Source organism: Pseudophryne corroboree, chromosome 4 (genome assembly GCF_028390025.1).
Source record: "Pseudophryne corroboree isolate aPseCor3 chromosome 4, aPseCor3.hap2, whole genome shotgun sequence".
NCBI classification, from domain to species: domain Eukaryota; kingdom Metazoa; phylum Chordata; class Amphibia; order Anura; family Myobatrachidae; genus Pseudophryne; species Pseudophryne corroboree.
In genome coordinates this window covers 228124693-228144098 of record NC_086447.1, presented here as the reverse complement: position 1 = coordinate 228144098, position 19406 = coordinate 228124693, and the positions used below count along the sequence as shown (strand labels likewise).

At 42.7% G+C, this 19406-nt stretch overlaps 1 protein-coding gene and 1 long non-coding RNA gene across 2 annotated transcripts in view; one reads left to right on the top strand and one right to left on the bottom strand.

Annotated features, from left to right (window-relative positions):
• LOC134909260 (carboxypeptidase B-like) overlaps nucleotides 1–19406 on the top strand; it is a 48338-nt gene that overhangs the window by 8461 nt on the left and 20471 nt on the right. The window contains exons 4-9 of the mRNA XM_063915959.1: nucleotides 1187–1292; nucleotides 4057–4158; nucleotides 5915–6016; nucleotides 7438–7548; nucleotides 11271–11361; nucleotides 15131–15333. Of these exons, the coding sequence (XP_063772029.1) occupies nucleotides 1187–1292; nucleotides 4057–4158; nucleotides 5915–6016; nucleotides 7438–7548; nucleotides 11271–11361; nucleotides 15131–15333 (715 nt within the window). The remainder of the gene's footprint in view (nucleotides 1–1186; nucleotides 1293–4056; nucleotides 4159–5914; nucleotides 6017–7437; nucleotides 7549–11270; nucleotides 11362–15130; nucleotides 15334–19406) is intronic.
• Nucleotides 8731–19406, bottom strand: part of LOC134909261 (uncharacterized) — a 95809-nt gene continuing 85133 nt past the window's right edge. The window contains exon 3 of the long non-coding RNA XR_010175875.1: nucleotides 8731–10814. This is a non-coding gene — a long non-coding RNA (uncharacterized LOC134909261). The remainder of the gene's footprint in view (nucleotides 10815–19406) is intronic.

Here is a 19406-nt window from a genome sequence, read left to right as displayed (position 1 = left end):
AAAAGTAGGCTCCAACTTCCAACAATAGAAAGCTCTTCAGTTTCACATAAACAAACTGCCTGACAAATCATTGACAATGCAGCAATAATGAAGGATTTATTACAGAACAGTGTTTTCACACTGACGCAGGGGATATATAAAGTATAGAGATGGGGACTAGTGAAGAAGTTGTCCATACTATAGTAAATAATCAGCTTCAAGGTAGCATTAATCAAGTACATTCTATAAAATGATAGTTAGAAGATGATTGGTTGCCATGGACAACTCCACTGGTAAACTTCTCCACTATTTACACTGCTTGATAAATCTTCCCCTATGCTGGGCCCAGGTACTTTTCAGGGGTGTGGCCTAGTCACAAGAGGCGTGGTCATGCACCCTTAGAAAAAAATACTGAAAAAAACAGTGTTTTTAGTGTCTCCATGGCCACACTGCAGCCCAGCCCACAGCAGCATGTGCTGGGCTGTGGAGAAGAGCTGCAGCTGCTGCCGCCCAGGCCCCCACTAGTCCCTCACTGGGCCCCTCCATCAGAACTGGGCCCAGGTAATTTGTACCCTCTCCCCTACTCTCTCGGCACCACTGCTAACATGCAAGGGGCCTTATGTGCAGTCAGCCTCCTCCGTTGAGCAGTGGGCCCTCCACATCTTTTCTTGTGCTGGCAATGAGGTCCCTCCTTCCATGGCACCATCTTCCTGCAGTGCCAGAGTCTTTGCTTTCACCGTGCGGCACCATCTTCCTGAAGATGTCACTAGGAAGATGGCAACAAGGAGGAGGAAGGACTAACTTGCCGGCACAAGGTAAGTATATTCTAGGTGCAGGGTGTGGTGTTTGTGGCCCCTGGATTCAGTAAACAGGGGCCCATTTGCACCACACCCTCTGCATTCATTGTCAATACACTTATGCCACCAACCCTTTACATTATACACGCAGCCTTGGCAGGTCCTTATGAAATGAAAATCTGAGCCAACCTGAGCCAATGTCACTGTAAGCGTCTCCCCGACTGCAGATGCTCATAGAGCTATGATCAGAGGGAGACTCACATCTGTACATAACACAATGAGGATAAAAGTTAATAAATGAGTCACAGTACTTGTCAGATGGTAAACCTGTGCTGGCCTTGTGTGCTTTGTGTTTAGGATAAGGCCATGAGAAGAAATAACATACATTACCTGTGTTCCTTTTCATTTAGAGTTTTGTTCCATAATCTTCAGGAAGGGATTGAAGCACAGCTGGACAGTAGAAAGGTCCGGAGTACTAAGAAGTACAGTTATTCTAAGTACAATGATTGGGAGACGGTAAGAAAACTAGATTTATAATACACGTATGACTGCTATGTATGCAAAATATAGGTTATATACAATAGAGCCTAATTCAGAGCTGCAGGCAAAGTGGTCACAGCTGAGATTTCATTTTGCACTGTGCATGTGCATGCAGGTTGTCACCACGACCATTCACACCTTTACGGATCAGCAAGGTTATTCAGAGTCATATATAAGTCAGTCAGATCTCTAGCTGTGGCTAAATGGGTGTAACCGCAGCAGGGGGTGTTCGTAATTAGCTTAAGCTCGCAGTGGGTGTGTCCTATGCATGTAGACAGAATTACGGCCTATTCTGAGGTGAGCGTATACAAATTTGCTGCAATGTGTGACCAGTCATTTTCACTCAGGATAAATCTGGTGCAGATTTGTGCTGATAGTTATGATGGCTGCTGTAACTACTGGATGTACTGAGGCGGTGAGAACACACAGATGTGGCCAACTTTGAATACGGGCATTATTCTATCAAATGTGTCGCAGATGCAGCTGCTTTGTGTGTCTCTAAATCAGGCTCATACTCTCTATTATAATAAACTGTTAGGGGCATATTTCTCAAAAACTATTTGCAGGGTATCCACCAAAAGCACTCATTGTCTGGGGGCTACTGGAAATACTAAGCATTTCCAGGATGTATGTACAGGGGACCATAGCAGACATCAGATATCTCTGCTGCTGTCCCCATGTTCGATCATCAAATAAGCCTCCATTCCTTTCTTTGACACAGCAGCTAAAGGGGGGGTACACACAGAGGGAGCAGTGCAAGTCAGATTGCTTAGAAAATAAGCACAGATCTATCAATGCCAAATCTAATTAGATTGCTCGTTTCACCGCTAGGTGAAGTGAACAACCCCCCGTCCCCCTCTCCCTCGCTCAGCACACATCGCGTTGTGTGCTAAGTGGGGAGAGAGATGTGTGCTGAGCGGTCTGTGCTAGATCGCTCAGTACACATCTCCCTGTGTGTACTGGGCTTAAGACACACATACTGGTCTGGTGACCGGGCATGTGCAGTATCATATCCATGGTCTGAGTGTAGAAGAAACATGATCACTGTAACTCAGGGGCACCACAACGTTTTTAGGTTGAAGGCCAAAATATAATTTCCTTTTGGTGCCTCTAAATTGCTGAATGTCACCCCCTCAGGGGCAGCTGGACTTACTCGCCACGCCCCCTACCAAACAGAGATAGATATAGATCAATCTATAAATAGATATCACTTTTTATCTAGAGTTTCCGGGGATGGGGGGAGTGCTGTACGGGGGGGGAAGGGGGGAAAGGACAAAGGGGCAATTGAGGGGGTAGAGGGGAGGTAGGACGTGATAAAGCTGGGAAGGGGATTATCTCCATCCTGACAGTGCCCATGGTAACCCCAGCTGGTGGCCCAGTACATAGATGGCGGCCGGTACATAGACTGGTGCCTCGCAAATATTAGACACCCCCCCATTCTGAAACCTATGCTTTAATTCTAATGCATTGCAGTCCCTTATTTTCCTATTGTCTCTATAAGCAGTGATAAGAAATTCTAATGATCAGGACCAATTCCAGATAATGTTTTCATATGCCCTCTATTAGATGCGTATAGTGGCCTGATTAAGAGATGGACACAGTTCACATCATTGCTGTGTCTTTGGACGCTTCAGCAATGGAAAAATATGCAAATTCAGCAGGAGACTGCAAATCTAACTCTCTCTGCATATGTTACATCGGGTGTAGTATTGTATGCCGGCGGCCGGGCTCCCGGCGACCAGCATACCGGTGCCGGAATCCCGATCGTGGGCATACCAACAGTGTGGCGAGCGCAAATGAGCCCCTTGCGGGCTCGCTGCACTTGCTACGTGCGCCACACTATTTATTCTCCCTCCAGGGGGGTCATGGACCCCCAAGAGGGAGATAAAGTGTCGGTATGCCGGCTGTCGGGATTCCGGCACCGGTATACTGTGTGCCGGGATTCCGACAGCCGGCAAACTGAAGACCACCCGTTACATCTACCCCACCTGCAGTGCAACATGGTTTTGCCCAATTGCTAACTTTTTTGGTTTGGTAACAAGCCTGAATAAGGTCCTAGTCCCAGTATTCATAATACAAATCTGTTTGTTGTACTATATAAAAGCAATTGATCTGTGTGTTTATGGCTTCACATTGCCCTGGGGTCTCTGGTGACATGTACTTTCTTTGACACTAAATACTTAATGCATAAATAGAATCTAATAAAACATGTGTTAATTCTTTATTGTTAATTATAGAGAAGAGTAAGCATGGGTGTACAGTACCACCACTCATGTCCCATTGGTTAATGTCCTAACAATTGAGAATCATGTGAACCATGTGAAAGCAATTTCTGTCACTCATCTCATAGGAATATGAGCCCATTAAGCAAATACACAGTTTGAGGCAATCACAACAGATTCAGTTACTCAGTTACATTGACTGTCACTGAAGTACAGGCAGTTCTCATATCCTCAGATGTCATTTCTGTGCTGTTCTCCCTCAATCACTGTCTCTATTCCTCTTTCTCAGTGCATCTATCATTGGTTAACCAGAAAGATGCCCACAAGCAATCAGATTTATTTATTTATTTATTTATTTATTTATTTATTTTTGTCACATTGATAGATTTGATGACTCGCTCAGTGGTTTTGGCCAAATCTGGATTGAAATCACTGTGTGCAGGTCCTCCATTAAAATATAAAGTCTCCTATAATGATGTAATAGTGCTAGATGATTATCTTCAAATTTTTGTTTTTAGATTGCGAAGTGGACATGCAAAATAGCTACTAATCACCCAGATCTTGTCAGTCGCCTAGAAATTGGAAACACTTTTGAAGGCCGAGAAATGTATGTTCTTAAGGTGAGGTGGAGATACCTAAACTTGTTCTTGTTAAAGGTTCACTAAACCTAACATATACGTTGATCCGGTATCCGGTCTCTACATCGACCACACTTAGGTCGACAGTCATTAGGTCGACCACTATTGGTCGACATGCAATTAGGTTGATAGGGTTTCTAGGTCAACATGACAAAAGGTCGAAATGAGTTTTTCATAATTTATTTTTTTGAACTTTTTCATACTCTAATGATAACCTGTGCTGAGGGCAGCAGTAGCAAAGTGAGGCACCTTTTCCGAAACATGGCGAGCGTAGCGAGCCATGCGAGGGGACACGGTGCACTAATTGGGGTTCCTGGTCATTCTACGAAGAAAACAACACTTTTTTTTTTTTAAAACCTCATGTCGACCTTTTGACATGTTGACCTTATGCTTGTGTCGACCTCTTTTGGGTGTCAACTTACTGTCGACCAATAGTGCGGTCGACCCTATGAACCACACCTGTTGATCCACTTTGGAAAAGCATAATTTGCTCTATCATGTATTAATGTAAAAGGAATGAGCACCATTAGCCATAAGATACTGTATGGTAAAAGGATTATGATGCTTCAGTATGATAAATGATAGACACAGGATACCTAAGAAGGAGATAGAGATTCTGGGAAATAAAGAACAAACAATGGAGCTGTTCTAAAAAAGAAGCTTTACAAGCACACTTACTAGTATCATTACAACAATGGCTTACAATTCTATAACATCAACATCTGACATTTTTTTATTTAATATGTATATTAGATAAATTCAAAAGGAAAGTAAAATATACAGTATAGGGTTAGCTTTCTTCCTTGTGAGCCAAATAGATATATAAAAGAATGACAGAACTATATATAAAATTACAAAAATCTCTTTGGTAACTGAGATTAAGAAAATAATTTAAACTCCAAAACATTATAACATATGCAAGGACATTAAACATTAGCTGTAAACTATAGTGAAGTACCAGAACTGTGTTCCTGTGAGCTCCAATACAAAATATGTCTTACTTATACTATTTAAAGCTAGATGCAATTTTTTTTTAATACAAAGCAAACCTCAGTGATACATTTATTAAATTGAAAATTTGCTTCATTCACAGATTTTAAATATAAAATATAATATTCTTCAATAGGGCAATCTCTGTCTTATGCTGGGTACACACTTGCAGATATACAGTATCTACAGATCAAATGATCTGCGGATATGTCTGCAAATGGACCGGACAGTGTGTTGTGCATACACACTGCCCGATCCATCGGGACTGACGTCACAAACTGGGTGGGCATTTACATGCACTTGCCCAATTGTGCGGTCTGCAGCAAGTGTACGGGCGAGCGGCTGACCACCTGTACACACAGCACGATGCGCCAATATATCGTTATATCTTCCGTTCAATAGAACAGCCGATATATCGGCCAGTGTGTACCCACCATAACAGATTTTCAAAAGATTTCTTGGGTTCCAGAAAGAATTAGAAGTATACAAACTTGGTGTTTGAGTGTAGGAAAATGTAAAATAATGGAATTGAAATTCTTTTACTCCCATCATAAAAATGAGGGCGTTTGTCTTATTGATCACATTAGTAATAATAAACATTTGTATTTGCAGTAGACTTGATGCAGTTGTACTTTTCCTTCAGGCTAGGCCCACCTGTGTTAGTGATCATCTGTAGTTTCCTGCTAGAATAGCATTCACCAGACAAGTGTACCATGTGACATCTCTTTGTTTTTATAACACTGGAAAGGTTGGGAAGCAAAGCTCTGTGGAGACAGCCATCTTTTTGGAATGTGGTGTCCATGCCAGAGAATGGATTTCACCAGCCTTCTGCCAATGGTTTGTAAGAGAGGTCAGTAATCTTTGTAAACACGATCACTTGAAATTCACTAAAGTCATTATTAGGAATTTCTATTAAACAAATGAGAAAAGTCATAAATTACACAGCTAACTTATTTGGTGGTATTTAAAACTATAGTGCAAAGGAAGAAAACATTCTTATCTTTGGCAAAGTGTCCTGATTATGTTATGGATACGAAATATTAGGCAACATTTAACTCTGTAAGTTTATTGTATAATACTTTGCGTTTCTTTTAATTACCACGGTGACCTGAGAATGAACCTTCATATGTATGTCTAGCTGCTGGTGTAATTATTTGTCTGAGAAGATGCCATGTGAGTGGGAAGCTGGCAGATTTATGACTGCCAGCAAAGATTCATAAGACAGATAATGGTAAAATGATGGGGTCATATCATAGGCGTCCAGGGGGGGCCACACCGCACACATTGCACCCATATAGTTTTAATACTCACATTTCCAGAGTCCCATGTGACGGCCAAAAATGGCCGACGTGCATGAGCAGTAGATAATTAGTCTCTGGACCATGGCAAGCGCCATGTTTCCAGAGACCTGCACATGCGCAGAAGACTCCGACACAGTGCTGGAGCCTGCAGCGGCGTGGAGAGGAGGGGTCCCTCCGGAGTATGTACGCGGGCCCCATCCTATCTTAAAACATACACATTCTGAGCTAGCCCTTATCACATAGGCGTGCACATATTCCATGAAAAGGATGTACAACCCTCCCACGAGACATTGGACAATCATCACAAAGTCATCCCCAATGGACATACAATAAATGACCATAAAGGGCGGCGGGAGCCCTGGGAATTAGAAGTGTCAACTGCACTAACTAATAAAATCAACAATATTATATGGATGGCAACACACACACACAAACATACAAACACACACACACACACACACACACACACACATGCCCTGAGAGGAGATTCAGCTAGCAACTTTGGGTGCTGGTGCAGGGCTATCACTTCATTAGGTCCTGCCCCCGTTGCAGTAAAATGCAGCAAATCATGGTTCCCCGTGGAAGGGGTGGGGCTAAAATAATGCAATTTTTATTATTTTATCCCACCCCCTCCATACTAGTAAGTGGGTGGGATGCTGGAGAGCCAGACAGTCTTTCTCCGGAGTGCGGAGGACTACCCAAAAATGTTGGTAGTCTCCCGCAACTTCCGGAAGAGTAGGCAGTTATGCGTAAATGAGACCCTAAGCTGATAGTCTAGTCAAGGACCTGGCTGCACTCATGTTAGGTGTCATAATTGTACGGCATCTATTTCTGTTGGAATGACACAGTTGCTAAAATCTGGAATGCTCCATAGAGCTCAGTTATTATTATTATTATTATTATTATTATTATTATTATTGTTATTATTATCATTATTATTATTATCATGATTATTATTACCTCCCTTCAGCTTGTTACTGGATATTCAAACGACGAAAGCATAAAGGAGTTATTGACAGGCCTGACCTTCTACATTCTTCCTGTATTTAACATAGACGGTTACATTTATACCTGGACAGAGGTAATAATTGTGTCTTTAATGGCTTAGAAAGATCACACAATAGGTGCGAATTATTAATTAAATAAAACACATACAGGATTACTTTGTATAACCATAATTACAAAATGTGTTTTCTTTGCAGTAAGTGGATAAAAAACAATGTTGTACCTTATAGAGCAGTCTAAATAACAACATTGTATTTAGCATTTTTCCATTTATTTTTTAGTATATATTTATTATAGACTACAACCTTGTTTTTTATCCCATTGTCAAAGTACCAAATAAATATATTTGTTATATTTCAGTGTACTTAATTACATAAATATTTAATACAAGTATATATATATATCAAAATAGAATTTTAATAAATATTCCATCTACTTTAATACATTATTTTATATGTCATGAATGTGGGAGTTAGCACTACAAACAAGTGCTATGGTAAATGACCAAATTACTTTAGATTTACTAAGGACCTGTGCAAGTGATGTTGGCATTATAACTGCCTATTCACTTTGATTTGCACTAATTACACTGCTTGTCTAAAAGAAAGCTGCTTTCTCTTATGGGTTTATTGATACATGAATATATTATTATATTAGACATGAGGGGTTCAAGAAATCCGAACCGCTCCGAACACAGCCCCCCAAGCGTTCGGGAGCCCGGCTCACGAAGTTCCCGCCAGGTTTGGGATCCCAGAAGAGGCCGAACATCATCATCAAATTCTCACAATACTTAGAGTCTATAAAGGCTCAGCCTTCCGGGGCTCTGCACCATTACTCTGCATGCTTCCAAGCTGCAAGGAGCTCCACTGTGTTGCGCACTGTCAGTCTGAGTCCTTTTAAGGGCAGGTAGTCATAATGTCTATCAGGAGCTGTGTCAGTCAGTGTGTCCATCAGGGGCTGTCAGTCAGAGTGTCCATCAGGGACTGTCTGTGGGGCTGTCAGTTAGAGTGTCCATCAGGAGCTGTCTGTGGGGCTGTCAGTCAGAGTGTCCATCAGAGGCTGTCTGTGGGGCTGTCAGTCAGAGTGTCCATCATGGGCTGTCTGTGGGGCTGTCAGTTAGAGTGTACATCAGGAGCTGTCTGTGGGGCTGTCAGTCAGGGTGTCCATCAGAGGCTGTCTGTGGGGCTGTCAGTCAGAGTGTCCATCATGGGCTGTCTGTGGGGCTGTCAGTTAGAGTGTACATCAGGAGCTGTCTGTGGGGCTGTCAGTCAGGGTGTCCATCAGAGGCTGTCTGTAGGGGCTGTCTGTCAGAGTGTCCATCAGGGGCTGTGATGTGGGACTGTCAGTCAGAGTGTCCATCAGGGGCTGTCAGTCAGAGTGTCCATCAGGGGCTGTCAGTCAGAGTGTCCATCAGGGGCTGTCAGTCAGAGTGTCCATCAGGGGCTGTCTGTGGGACTGTCAGTCAGTGTCCATCAAGGGCTGTCAGTCAGAGTGTCCATCAGGGGCTGTGCTGTGGGACTGTCAGTCAGAGTGTTCATCAGGGGCTGTCAATCAGAGTGTCCATCAGGGGCTGTCTGTGGGCGGTGTCAGGCAGTGTAGTTGTGTACATAAGAGGCTGTCAGTCACTAGTGCACATCTAAGGGGCTGTCAGTCATTGTGTCTAGCACAGCTAGTGGGGGTTTTTTGGTGCTATCACTGTCCATCTAAGGGGCTGTGGTGCTGTCACTGTGTCCAGTGACCAGTTCCTTAAGTCCATCACAGTGGTACTGCAGTGACTACACATGCCCAACCCTCTGCGTTCACAATGCATGTGTGAAAGTGGTCTGACTCCATGCAGCGTGGGACAAGCTGCGTCCCCCCTCCAAAAAAAAAAAAACTTGTTTGCTGTTCACATTGTTTTGTTGTGTGCACTGCAGTCCAGTATACCAAAGTATAGTACTGTGCGTGAAAGCTGTCTGACTCCACGCAGTGTGAAACAAGCTGTATCTCGCCCCCCAAAAAACTTGTTTGCTGTTTCCATTGTATTGTTGTGCACACTGCACCCCAGTACATCAAAGTATAATACCATGTGTGAAAGCGGTCTGACTCCACGCAGTGTGGGACAAGCTGGTGCTCAAACCCTTTGAAGTAGCCACCTGTGAAGTGAGTTCCGACACTGCTAGCTTGAGCCAGGTGGTTCACCTAATTAGGCTTTTGGAAAAACAACTGGAGAAACCGAAGGAGGAGATAAAACAAGGCAAATCTGCAAAATATGTCAGACTTGTAGATCAAGTCCTTTTTTCGCTTTGCCAGGATCCAAAGGTTGCCAATATCTTGAAATTGGATCATTACATTTTGGCAACTGTGCCAAATCCTAGGTTCAAGTCATATGCTGTGTCTTTCTTTCCAACTGACACAGATCCTAAGAGATGCAAAGAGCTCCTGGTGAGCAAGTTGGCAGCTCTAGTGATGTCTCCTCCTTCAGTTTCTTCCAAAACAGCCAGGAAAAAACTACATTTTCCAAAAAGACCTAGTGTGGATGCAGATCATTCAAAACAACATTTTGACATCTGTGCGGGTCTAAATGAATTGGCCAGTATTAGTTACACCTCTACCATAACTCCATCTGATACGGTCACCATCGATAAGAATGGTGGAGGATTTTTCATAACACCGTAAAAGTAATCCCTTCATGTACTGGAAGGAAAAAAGTCAATATGGAGGCCCTTGAACAAACTGGCTTTGTATTACATAAGCTGCCCACCCTCCAGTGTGTACTCGAAGAAAGATTTTAGCACAGCTTGGAACCTTTTGAGTGAATGGCATAGGAGGCTACTTCCTTAAAATGTGGAAAAGATGATGTTCATCAAAATGAACTGGAAATTCCACAAGGAAGACCTTTCCCAGCAATTACATCGAAATACAGAGACATCTGTAATGGTGGATTCCAGCGGGGATGAATTAATATTGTGTGGTGATGATGATGATGAGGATGTACATACTAATGAGGGTGAGGATGAGGATGGCAATGGCAATGACATCTTCAAGACACTGTAGAGCTGTTGCTTTAAGACAATTGGTAGCTTGTTTTTTTGGGGACCCAAACAAGCCAATAATTTCAGCCACAAGTGTGGCAGTCCTTGTCGCTGCAATGATTGGTTTGTTAAACTGTGCATGTCCTGTTTAATATCCAACATAAGGGTGGGTGGGAAGACCCAAGGACAATTCCATCTTGCATCACCGTTCATTTATCCCACTGCTGTGTGGCAGTTTTTCATAGATTTGCTACAAACTGCCGTCTGTTTGTGCCGCTGCTCTGTCGCCTTGTAGTAAGTAACCAGCCAGCTCGTTGCAGACTTTGACCTAAAGTGGATTAAAATAACATTGTGAGCTACAAGGTGGTCAAAAAAGTCTGCAAATGACTGGAAATTAATGTTATTGAGATTAATACTCTAGGGACAAAACAAAAGCAAAAATTATGTGATTCTGGTGTTTTTTGACAATTTTTGGAAAAAAAATCCAAATCCAAAACCCGTCAGCTGTTTGGCAAATCCAAATCCCGCTGACGAATCCAAATTCAAATCATCGGGTCCGGTGCACATTTCTATGTTATATATTATAAAACATTATTAAAATACTTTGCATTAATGCCATTTGAGTATAGTATATTTAATTAATTCCAAAGTTGATGTTCTTACTGCATTTGTGTTGAATTATATTATTTAAGATAATACTGCAATGAGATTAGGTACCATTGCATAGTTCTGTAGTAACTTTATTGGTAACACACAGCCAATTATTGAGCAAATATTTTAACAGGATCGTATGTGGAGAAAGAATCGCTCACCAGCACCAGATGGCAAATGTTGCGGTACAGACCTCAATAGGAACTTCAACATCTCATGGTGTGGTAAGATAAGAATTTGCAATACATATTGGGGGTAATTCCAAGTTGATCGCAGCAGGAATTCTGTTAGCAATTGGGCAAAACCATGTGCACTGCAGGGGAGGCAGATATAACATGTGCAGAGAGAGTTAGATTTGGGTGTGGTGTGTTCAATCTGCAATCTAATTTTGCAGTGTAAAAATAAAGCAGCCAGTATTTACCCTGCACAGAAATAAAATAACCCACCCAAATCTAACTCTTTCTGCACATGTTATATCTGCCTCCCCTGCAGTGCACATGGTTTTGCCCAATTGCTATCAAAAATCCTGCTGCGATCAACTTGGAATTACACCCATGATTTTGCCCAACTGCTAAAAAATTTCCTTCTGCGATCAACTTGGAATTACCCCCTTTGTGCTATGTTGGTAAACTTATAGATATTAGTAAACCTATAGATATTGGTAAACTTATAGATATTAAAATTATATTTAGCTGTTTACAATGAGATTCATTTTTCTGTTATATATGCATTCACATCTAAATAGTAATTACTTGCAGAGTGACCCAGATTCTTCCCAGGCCACAGCATTTTGGTAACAAAGGATGATACTAGATGTGTATATGAGCAATAGGAGTCAGGCAGAATAACCAGGATGATATCATTATTATTATTATTATTATTATTATTATTATTATTATTATTATCATCATCATTATTATAGAGATGATAGGACATGGACAAGCAAATAGTCAAGGGCACCATACTTGCAGTTGTTTCCCCAGTCGGTGTCCATTGATGATCAGCTTTCCGTTGAGGACTCCGGAAAATTCTACATGTTAAAATTCCTTGATTTGTCGATCACGATCATTTTTGGTGAAGTAAATGAAAGTCAGGCCTCAAGAATTCACGGGTCAACAAGAAAGTGTTCCCATTACTTACACACATATTCTGGGCAAATCCAATATACTGAAAATGCAGCTTTTCAATCCAATACACAACAGCAAAATCACCAAGAAAGGAAAAAAATAAAGAAAGAATATCTGTTTTATTGTGCCCATTACAGGATAGTATTTACACTAGATGTCACAACTCCAGCCTGCACTCAGATACCGCAACCTAGGACAGCTGGATCGTGGCGTTGCATACTTCCGTCACTTAGGATAAATTTCAAAATTTTCTCTGCCACCACGGAGGAAAACAACATTACATCCTCTGCAAAAATAATAATATTTCACACCTAAATACACATGAGCATCTACCATTTGTCCTCACAGGCTAGCAAAGAATCATGGAGAACACACTAAATGAAATGTATATTTAAAAAAATTATAATTCCAAAGCTTAATTGATATAACACTTAATAAGGATGGTTACGAGTGCAAATAATTTCAGAAATAAAATAAGGAATACACCAGAAATTCCAATTCACGGCAAAGACCTTAGGAGTTTCTGTGGGAGGTTTCATCAAGGCATAAAGTATATGCATCCTGAACTCATAGTTGTCCCCAGACTAATGCACACTAGAGCCACTTAATAGACATTTTTGTCCTAACAGTGTTGCTCCTTGGCCCCCACCTTTGAGATTAACTCCTTTAGTATCAAATTTGATTGAGGCATGTATGTAAAGCCACCTTTGTCCTTGTAACACAGTGTTTCTTTGTCAAACAAGCAGCCTCACTTACTGTAATTACTTGCTTAATTCTGTTTGACGGCTAAGACCTGTGACTTGTCAATACTCTGGGCAGTTTTATGGATCTGTCAGGAAGAAGATTCATCTGACCAAATGCCCTTCTCAAGCTATTTCTGTTACTTACAGAGATGTAGAGTCTGTGTATAAGGCCATAGGTTTCAAAAACCTTTGTAGCTCACCTACGGCCCCCTGAGGTGTACAGTACACAGAGTTCCTTTACAACCTGGAGGGTTCAATTACTTGGATTGCTAATTACAGAATTGCAATTTGACATACTATTTGAAAATACAATGCTTCATATGGAACATACAGTACATTAATAGTGGAAACCTAGGAAAATAACATTTCATGAGTCCTAGGTCACACTAGACGTAATCTTATCTGCTGTAAGACAAGTTGCCACCCCACACTCAATTTGTATTTTGGGAGTATAGTGCACACACCTTAAATTGACAGCAGGACTTTGCGCAGACCATTAAGATAGTTTGAGTCAGAGAAAATAAATCTTTGCTGCTGGAGATTTTCATACCTTGAGCCGCCTTCTCATCAGCTTGGGGTCTACGGTTATTACAGCCATGCTAGAAGCACCTAGATACATGTGGGGGGCGGCTCAGTCTTATGACAGCATGCACTCAGGGGGATGGCGGTGGCTACACAGGGCGTGCTGTCTCCCAGTTACGGGGCTGTGCTTACTACCTTATGCTAATGTGATTATCCTCTAGTCTATGCAAAATACCTGTCCGTCTTCATGCAGAAGGCTGAACCAGACACTATTTTTCCATCCACAGCCTTCACAGGAAGAGTGCTACATTAATGGACAGATCAATCCATCAACATTTTCAATCTCTGTCAATGTGTGTATCCATGGTACGGAGCAGGTGATTGCTTTCTATGGCACATGCACAGATTGCAGATATCCACAAGATCCGTCTGCATTTTGACTTACGTCCAACTCAGAATCAGGACCATTGTGTGCAGGGGCTCCCTGCCCTGACTTTACTTACAGCAGGATATGCATGCAAATTTATTGTTAAATGCAATGTTTTCAAGTGCACAAACACCAATCATCTTTGCATTCATTTTTGCCTTTTAATAATCTAACATGCATCTGTCAAAAAGAATATGGGTGATGGGTGTTTAATATGCCGCTATAAGATGAAGATTAGTCTTAGTTTAAAATAAAGTGCAATTGTAAATCATCTCTATATTGTGTTTGCTAGGATTTCACTTTAGTTTCCAGCTCCAGCAGCAGCACTGTATGTAGACTGCCACAAGACAGAACCTGTCAGTTTAAAGACAAAATAATCTCCAACACAAGACCTTCTGGGAATTTAAAATGGCCCTGGAAACATTTACTGAAGGTTGCCTCATGGAGGCACTACCAAATCAACTGAAGGGGGAACCATCACAAAAGTTGTTGAGATTAGCAAACCAATAGCCCAAGCAACATTACAATACATCAAACATTGACCAACATACAGTACATTGTGCATCCCAGTGACCGCCATTCAATACACAGAGCACCCCAGTGACGACATACAATACACAGAGCATCTCAGTGACCACCTACAAAACCGGTAGCATCCCAGTGTCTGCCATATAGAACATTGAGCATCAAAGTAACTGCATATAGTACTGTACATCAATAATGTCTTTAAATTAACATGTGGTCAAACAGTACAATAAATCAAACAACATTGCAAAAAAATGAAGAATGGCAATATATAATTGAAAATTTAAAACAATAAGATAGTTCCGTATTAGGTATGCATCCAATCTATAATCAATTAATGCTGAAAGAATTGTTTTGTTTTATTTTATAACGAGTACAGTACCTAAATTTTGGCTTGATTCTGTCATGTTGTTACAAAAAAATACACATATAAAACATAGAATACTAAAAATATTATAAACACTAGTCACAAACCCAGAGTCTCCAATGAAAGAAGCTTGTAATTAAAAACTGACTTTTATCTAAATAACAGCTATCCTTGGTCTTTAATAAGTAAAGCCTAGTTGATCATAATATGCTGCCTGTGTGGTGCTTTGTCTGTGTTGTATAGTATTGAAAATATAACCCAACGTTTGGTTGTGTCTTGCAGAAATTGGTTCGTCAGATGATCCATGCACAGAAATCTACTGTGGACATTCAGCAGAGTCTGAGAAGGAAACCAAGAATGTAGCCTCATTCATCAGACGTAACCTAGATTCCATTAAAGCCTACATCAGTATTCATTCCTACTCACAGATGTTACTGTACCCTTACTCCTACACATTTGACCTTGCGCCTAATTCAGAAGAGCTGGTAAGCAACATCTTATTAGTATTGGAATAATCATATGCAACAACTATAGGGACATATTTAAATATATATATATATATATATATATATATATATATATATATATACATATAATTCTAGAATATCCCACTGGAAAAAAAAAACTTTTTGAGGGAGGGGTGGTGGTGGGGTTCCTGGAAATATTAAGGAACACCTGAATGTTTGTGGGGGGGGGTACATCTGTTGTGATGCCCCATTATCATTTGCAAAAATGCAGAGTTTACCAAGCAGCTTTGCTGCAGTAGCTAACACCATCTTCAATAGTGCAGTTGGGCCACAAACCCAGTAATAAAGTGATAGATTGGTTCCCATAGGAGCCGCTGTCTTTGCAAGTGAATTTTGCTAACACAGGCTTTACTTAATTTCTAATTGCCACGATAAGCTGCAATAAAAAATTATATTTATTGCGACCAAATCCTGATAATTATTACATATTCCCCAACCCCAAAAGCAGAATGTGAATTGCAGCAAAGACAGTGGAAGAGATATTGGGGGTAATTCAGACCTGATCGCTGGGCTGCTAACTTTGCTGTTCTGCATTCAGATATTTGCCACCCAAGGTGGAGTGTAAATCCACCGTGCAAGTGTGCGATTGCATGTGTACGCCGGGCTGCAAAAATCCAGTGTGTGCAGTCTCTGCCCAGGACTTACTCCTACAGTGCGATCAGAAGAGGCTGATCGGGGCCGGAGCTGACGTCAGACACCCTCCCTGGAAATGCTTGGGAACACCTGCGTTTTTCCAGACACTCCCAGTAAACGGTCAGTTACCACCCACAAACAGCCTCTTCCTATCAATCACCTTGCGAACGCCCGCGCGATCAGAATTTTCGCACCATCCTGTCACTGACCAGCGATGCCCGTAGTTGTTGGCCGACACACGTGTGCATTGCGGTGCATATGCATGCGCAGTCTATTGCTGATCACCCACTGTGCAAAAACACACAGCAGCAACCAGGTCTGAATCACCCCCATTGTCTGTTGTCTGCTGTGGTTATTCCCTATCTGGCTAGGGGGGGTAATTCAGACCCGATCGCTAGGCTGCATTTTCTCACAGCCTGCTATCAGCTCCGAACTGCGCATGCGTATGCATTGCAATGCGCAGACTCGACAGACTGTAGCAATGGGGATCGGTGCATAGCGACGGGATGGTGAGAAAAAAGCAATCGCACGGGCAATCGCAAGGTGACTGACAGGAAGAAGGTGTTTGTGGGTGGCAACTGACCATTTCAGGGAGTGTCTGGAAAAACGCAGGCGTATCCATGCCTTTGCAGGGAGGGTGTCTGACGTTAATTCCGGTCCTGGACAGGCTGAAGTGATTGCAGCGGCTGAGTAAGTCCTGGGCTGCGCAGAGACTACACATGCGTTCGCACACTTGCACAGCTAAAATACCCTCTCCCTGTAGGCGGTATCTGATCACAGGGCTGCAAAAATCGCTGCCCAGCGATCAGGACTGAATTAGTCCCTAGCTTCCTTGTAGGTAATACATGTACAGTATAGTCAAAGCAATAGGATCAGACTAGTTAAGAAAGACCAACGGCAGGATGTAATGGAGTCCAGGATTGCCGGAGGTGCGGGATGCCGACCGATCTCGGGCAATTTTTTAAAGGGGCAATTACTTACAAGACAAAACCGTGCCTTGTAAATTATTTCCCTTTTTAAAAAAAACGTCCAAGATCGGCCAGTATCCTGCACAGTTAGAGTTAAATAAAAACTTAAATTAAAATTGTTAGTGCTATAATGACCCCATCCCCCATCCGCTCCCGTCAGCCACAACCCCAGGTGATACAGTCCTAGGGGTACCACATCCAAAACCAGCATAACAAAGCGCTCTTGCCTGAAGTGATAATGTTCAACTTCAATTCTCTAGGGATTGACACCCTGGAGATTATTATTTGTGCACAGTGTCAGTGCACACTGAGTATCTGACAGCTGCCGAGCCACAGTAGTTTTCTAAAAAATAATAAACATTGAACTTTGGTTTTAGAAACCTCTTGAAGTGCCAGCAGACATGGACATATCTATAGTGGGTGCAACATGTGCCACTACTATGGGTACCAGAGGCTTAGGGGGTCCTGGACCCAGGTTATAAAATTGCATACCGATTTCCCAAATTTGCCTGCTAAGCAATTGGGTCTGATCCACTGGTCAGCCTGAATTGCATGACATGACATTTTCAGTGAGAGGTGTGTGTAGTGGATGTTATAATGGTAAGGTGGCACTGTAATGTGGCATAATTTGAACTGAAGGCCACTGAGGGCATTATAAAATTACATAATAAGAACAGGGGCACTGTTATGTGGCACTATAGTGTGGCGTAATTTGAACTGGAGCACTGTACCATGACATAATATGAACTTGAGGGCAGGGGCATATCTACCCATTGGCCAGGATGGCACTCGCCAGGGGCGCCAGGCAAGGAGGGGGCACCGCCTGGCAGTGCCATCCATGGCCAGGGGGTAGAATCCAGTAGTACTGTCAGACTTGGTGACTGTCTGTTAGTGTCAGGCGGCAGCGCACCACACCTCACTTGTAATCAGACTCAACATAAACTACAGCTCCCAGCAGCCCTTGTTTCTGGGAGATATAGTTTATTTTGAGACTGATTGATCACTAGTGCAGTGCTGTACCGCTGGACACCGGCGCCGGCAGTAACAGACAGTCACAAGGTACAATCCGGATTAAGGAAGGGGAGGGGTGGCACAGGACTGCACTGCATGGCATTGACCTTTGGGAAGTGGACGGAGTGGAAGCGAGGGGCGGGGCTACACTGCACTCAGTCAGTGCCAGGCAACACAGCAGCATGGAGGAGAGGGGGAGATGACAAGGAGCTTATAAAGTACATGCATTGAGTGTACCCTGTCTGTGAAGTGAGGGGGGTAAACACTATGGGGGTCATTCAGAGTTGATCTTACGCTGCCAATTTTCACAGCGCAGTGATCAGGTTACTACTGCGCATGTGTATGCACCGCAATGCGCATGCGCGTCGTACGGGTACAAACAGCATTTTGCTGTGCAAGGCATCTAGCGACGATTCCATTCGCACAGCCGATCGCAAGGAGATTGACAGGAAGAGGGCGTTTATGGGTGTCAACCAACTGTTTTCTGTGAGTGGTAGGGAAAACGCAGGCATGTCCAGGCATTTGCAGGGAGGGTGTTTGACGTCAATTCCGGGACCGGACAGGCTGAAGTGATCGCAAGGGCTGAGTAAGTTCAGACCTACTCAGAAACTTTTTCATCCTGCTCGGCTGCACATGCGATTGCACACTTGCAAAGCAAAAATACACTCCCCCATGGGCGGTGACTATAGGTTTGCACGGCTGAAAAAACTGGCTAGCGAGTGATCAACTCGGAATGACCCCCTATATAGTCTGTATGTGTGTCTGTGACTGCATTTATGTATGTGACTAGGGCCCTCATTCCGAGTTGTTCGCTCGCTAGCTGCTTTTAGCAGCATTGCACACGCTAGGCCGCCGCCCTCTGGGAGTGTATCTTAGCTTAGCAGAAGTGCGAACGAAAGATTAGCAGAATTGCGATTAAATAATTCTTAGCAGTTTCTGAGTAGCTCGAGACTTACTCCTACACTACGATCAGCTCAGCCCGTTTCGTTCCTGGTTTGACGTCACAAACACACCCTGCGTTCGGCCAGCCACTCCCCCGTTTCTCCAGCCACTCCTGCGTTTTATCCTGGCACGCCTGCGTTTTTCCGCACACTCCCAGAAAACGGTCAGTTTCCGCCCAGAAACACCCACTTCCTGTCAATCACACTCCGATCACTTCAACAATGAAAATTCTTCGTTCGGACGTGAGTAAATCTACTAAGTTTTTTGCTAAAATACTTAGCACATGCGCGCTGCGTACCATGCGCATGCGCATTTTTGCCTTAATCGCTCCGTTGCGAAAATCGGCAACGAGCGAACAACTCGGAATGACCCTCTATATGTGTATGTATGTTTGTGTGTGTATAAGAATCTACTGTAGTTATGTGTGTATTAGTGTGTAACTATGTACTGTATGTATGTGACTATATATATGCAGAG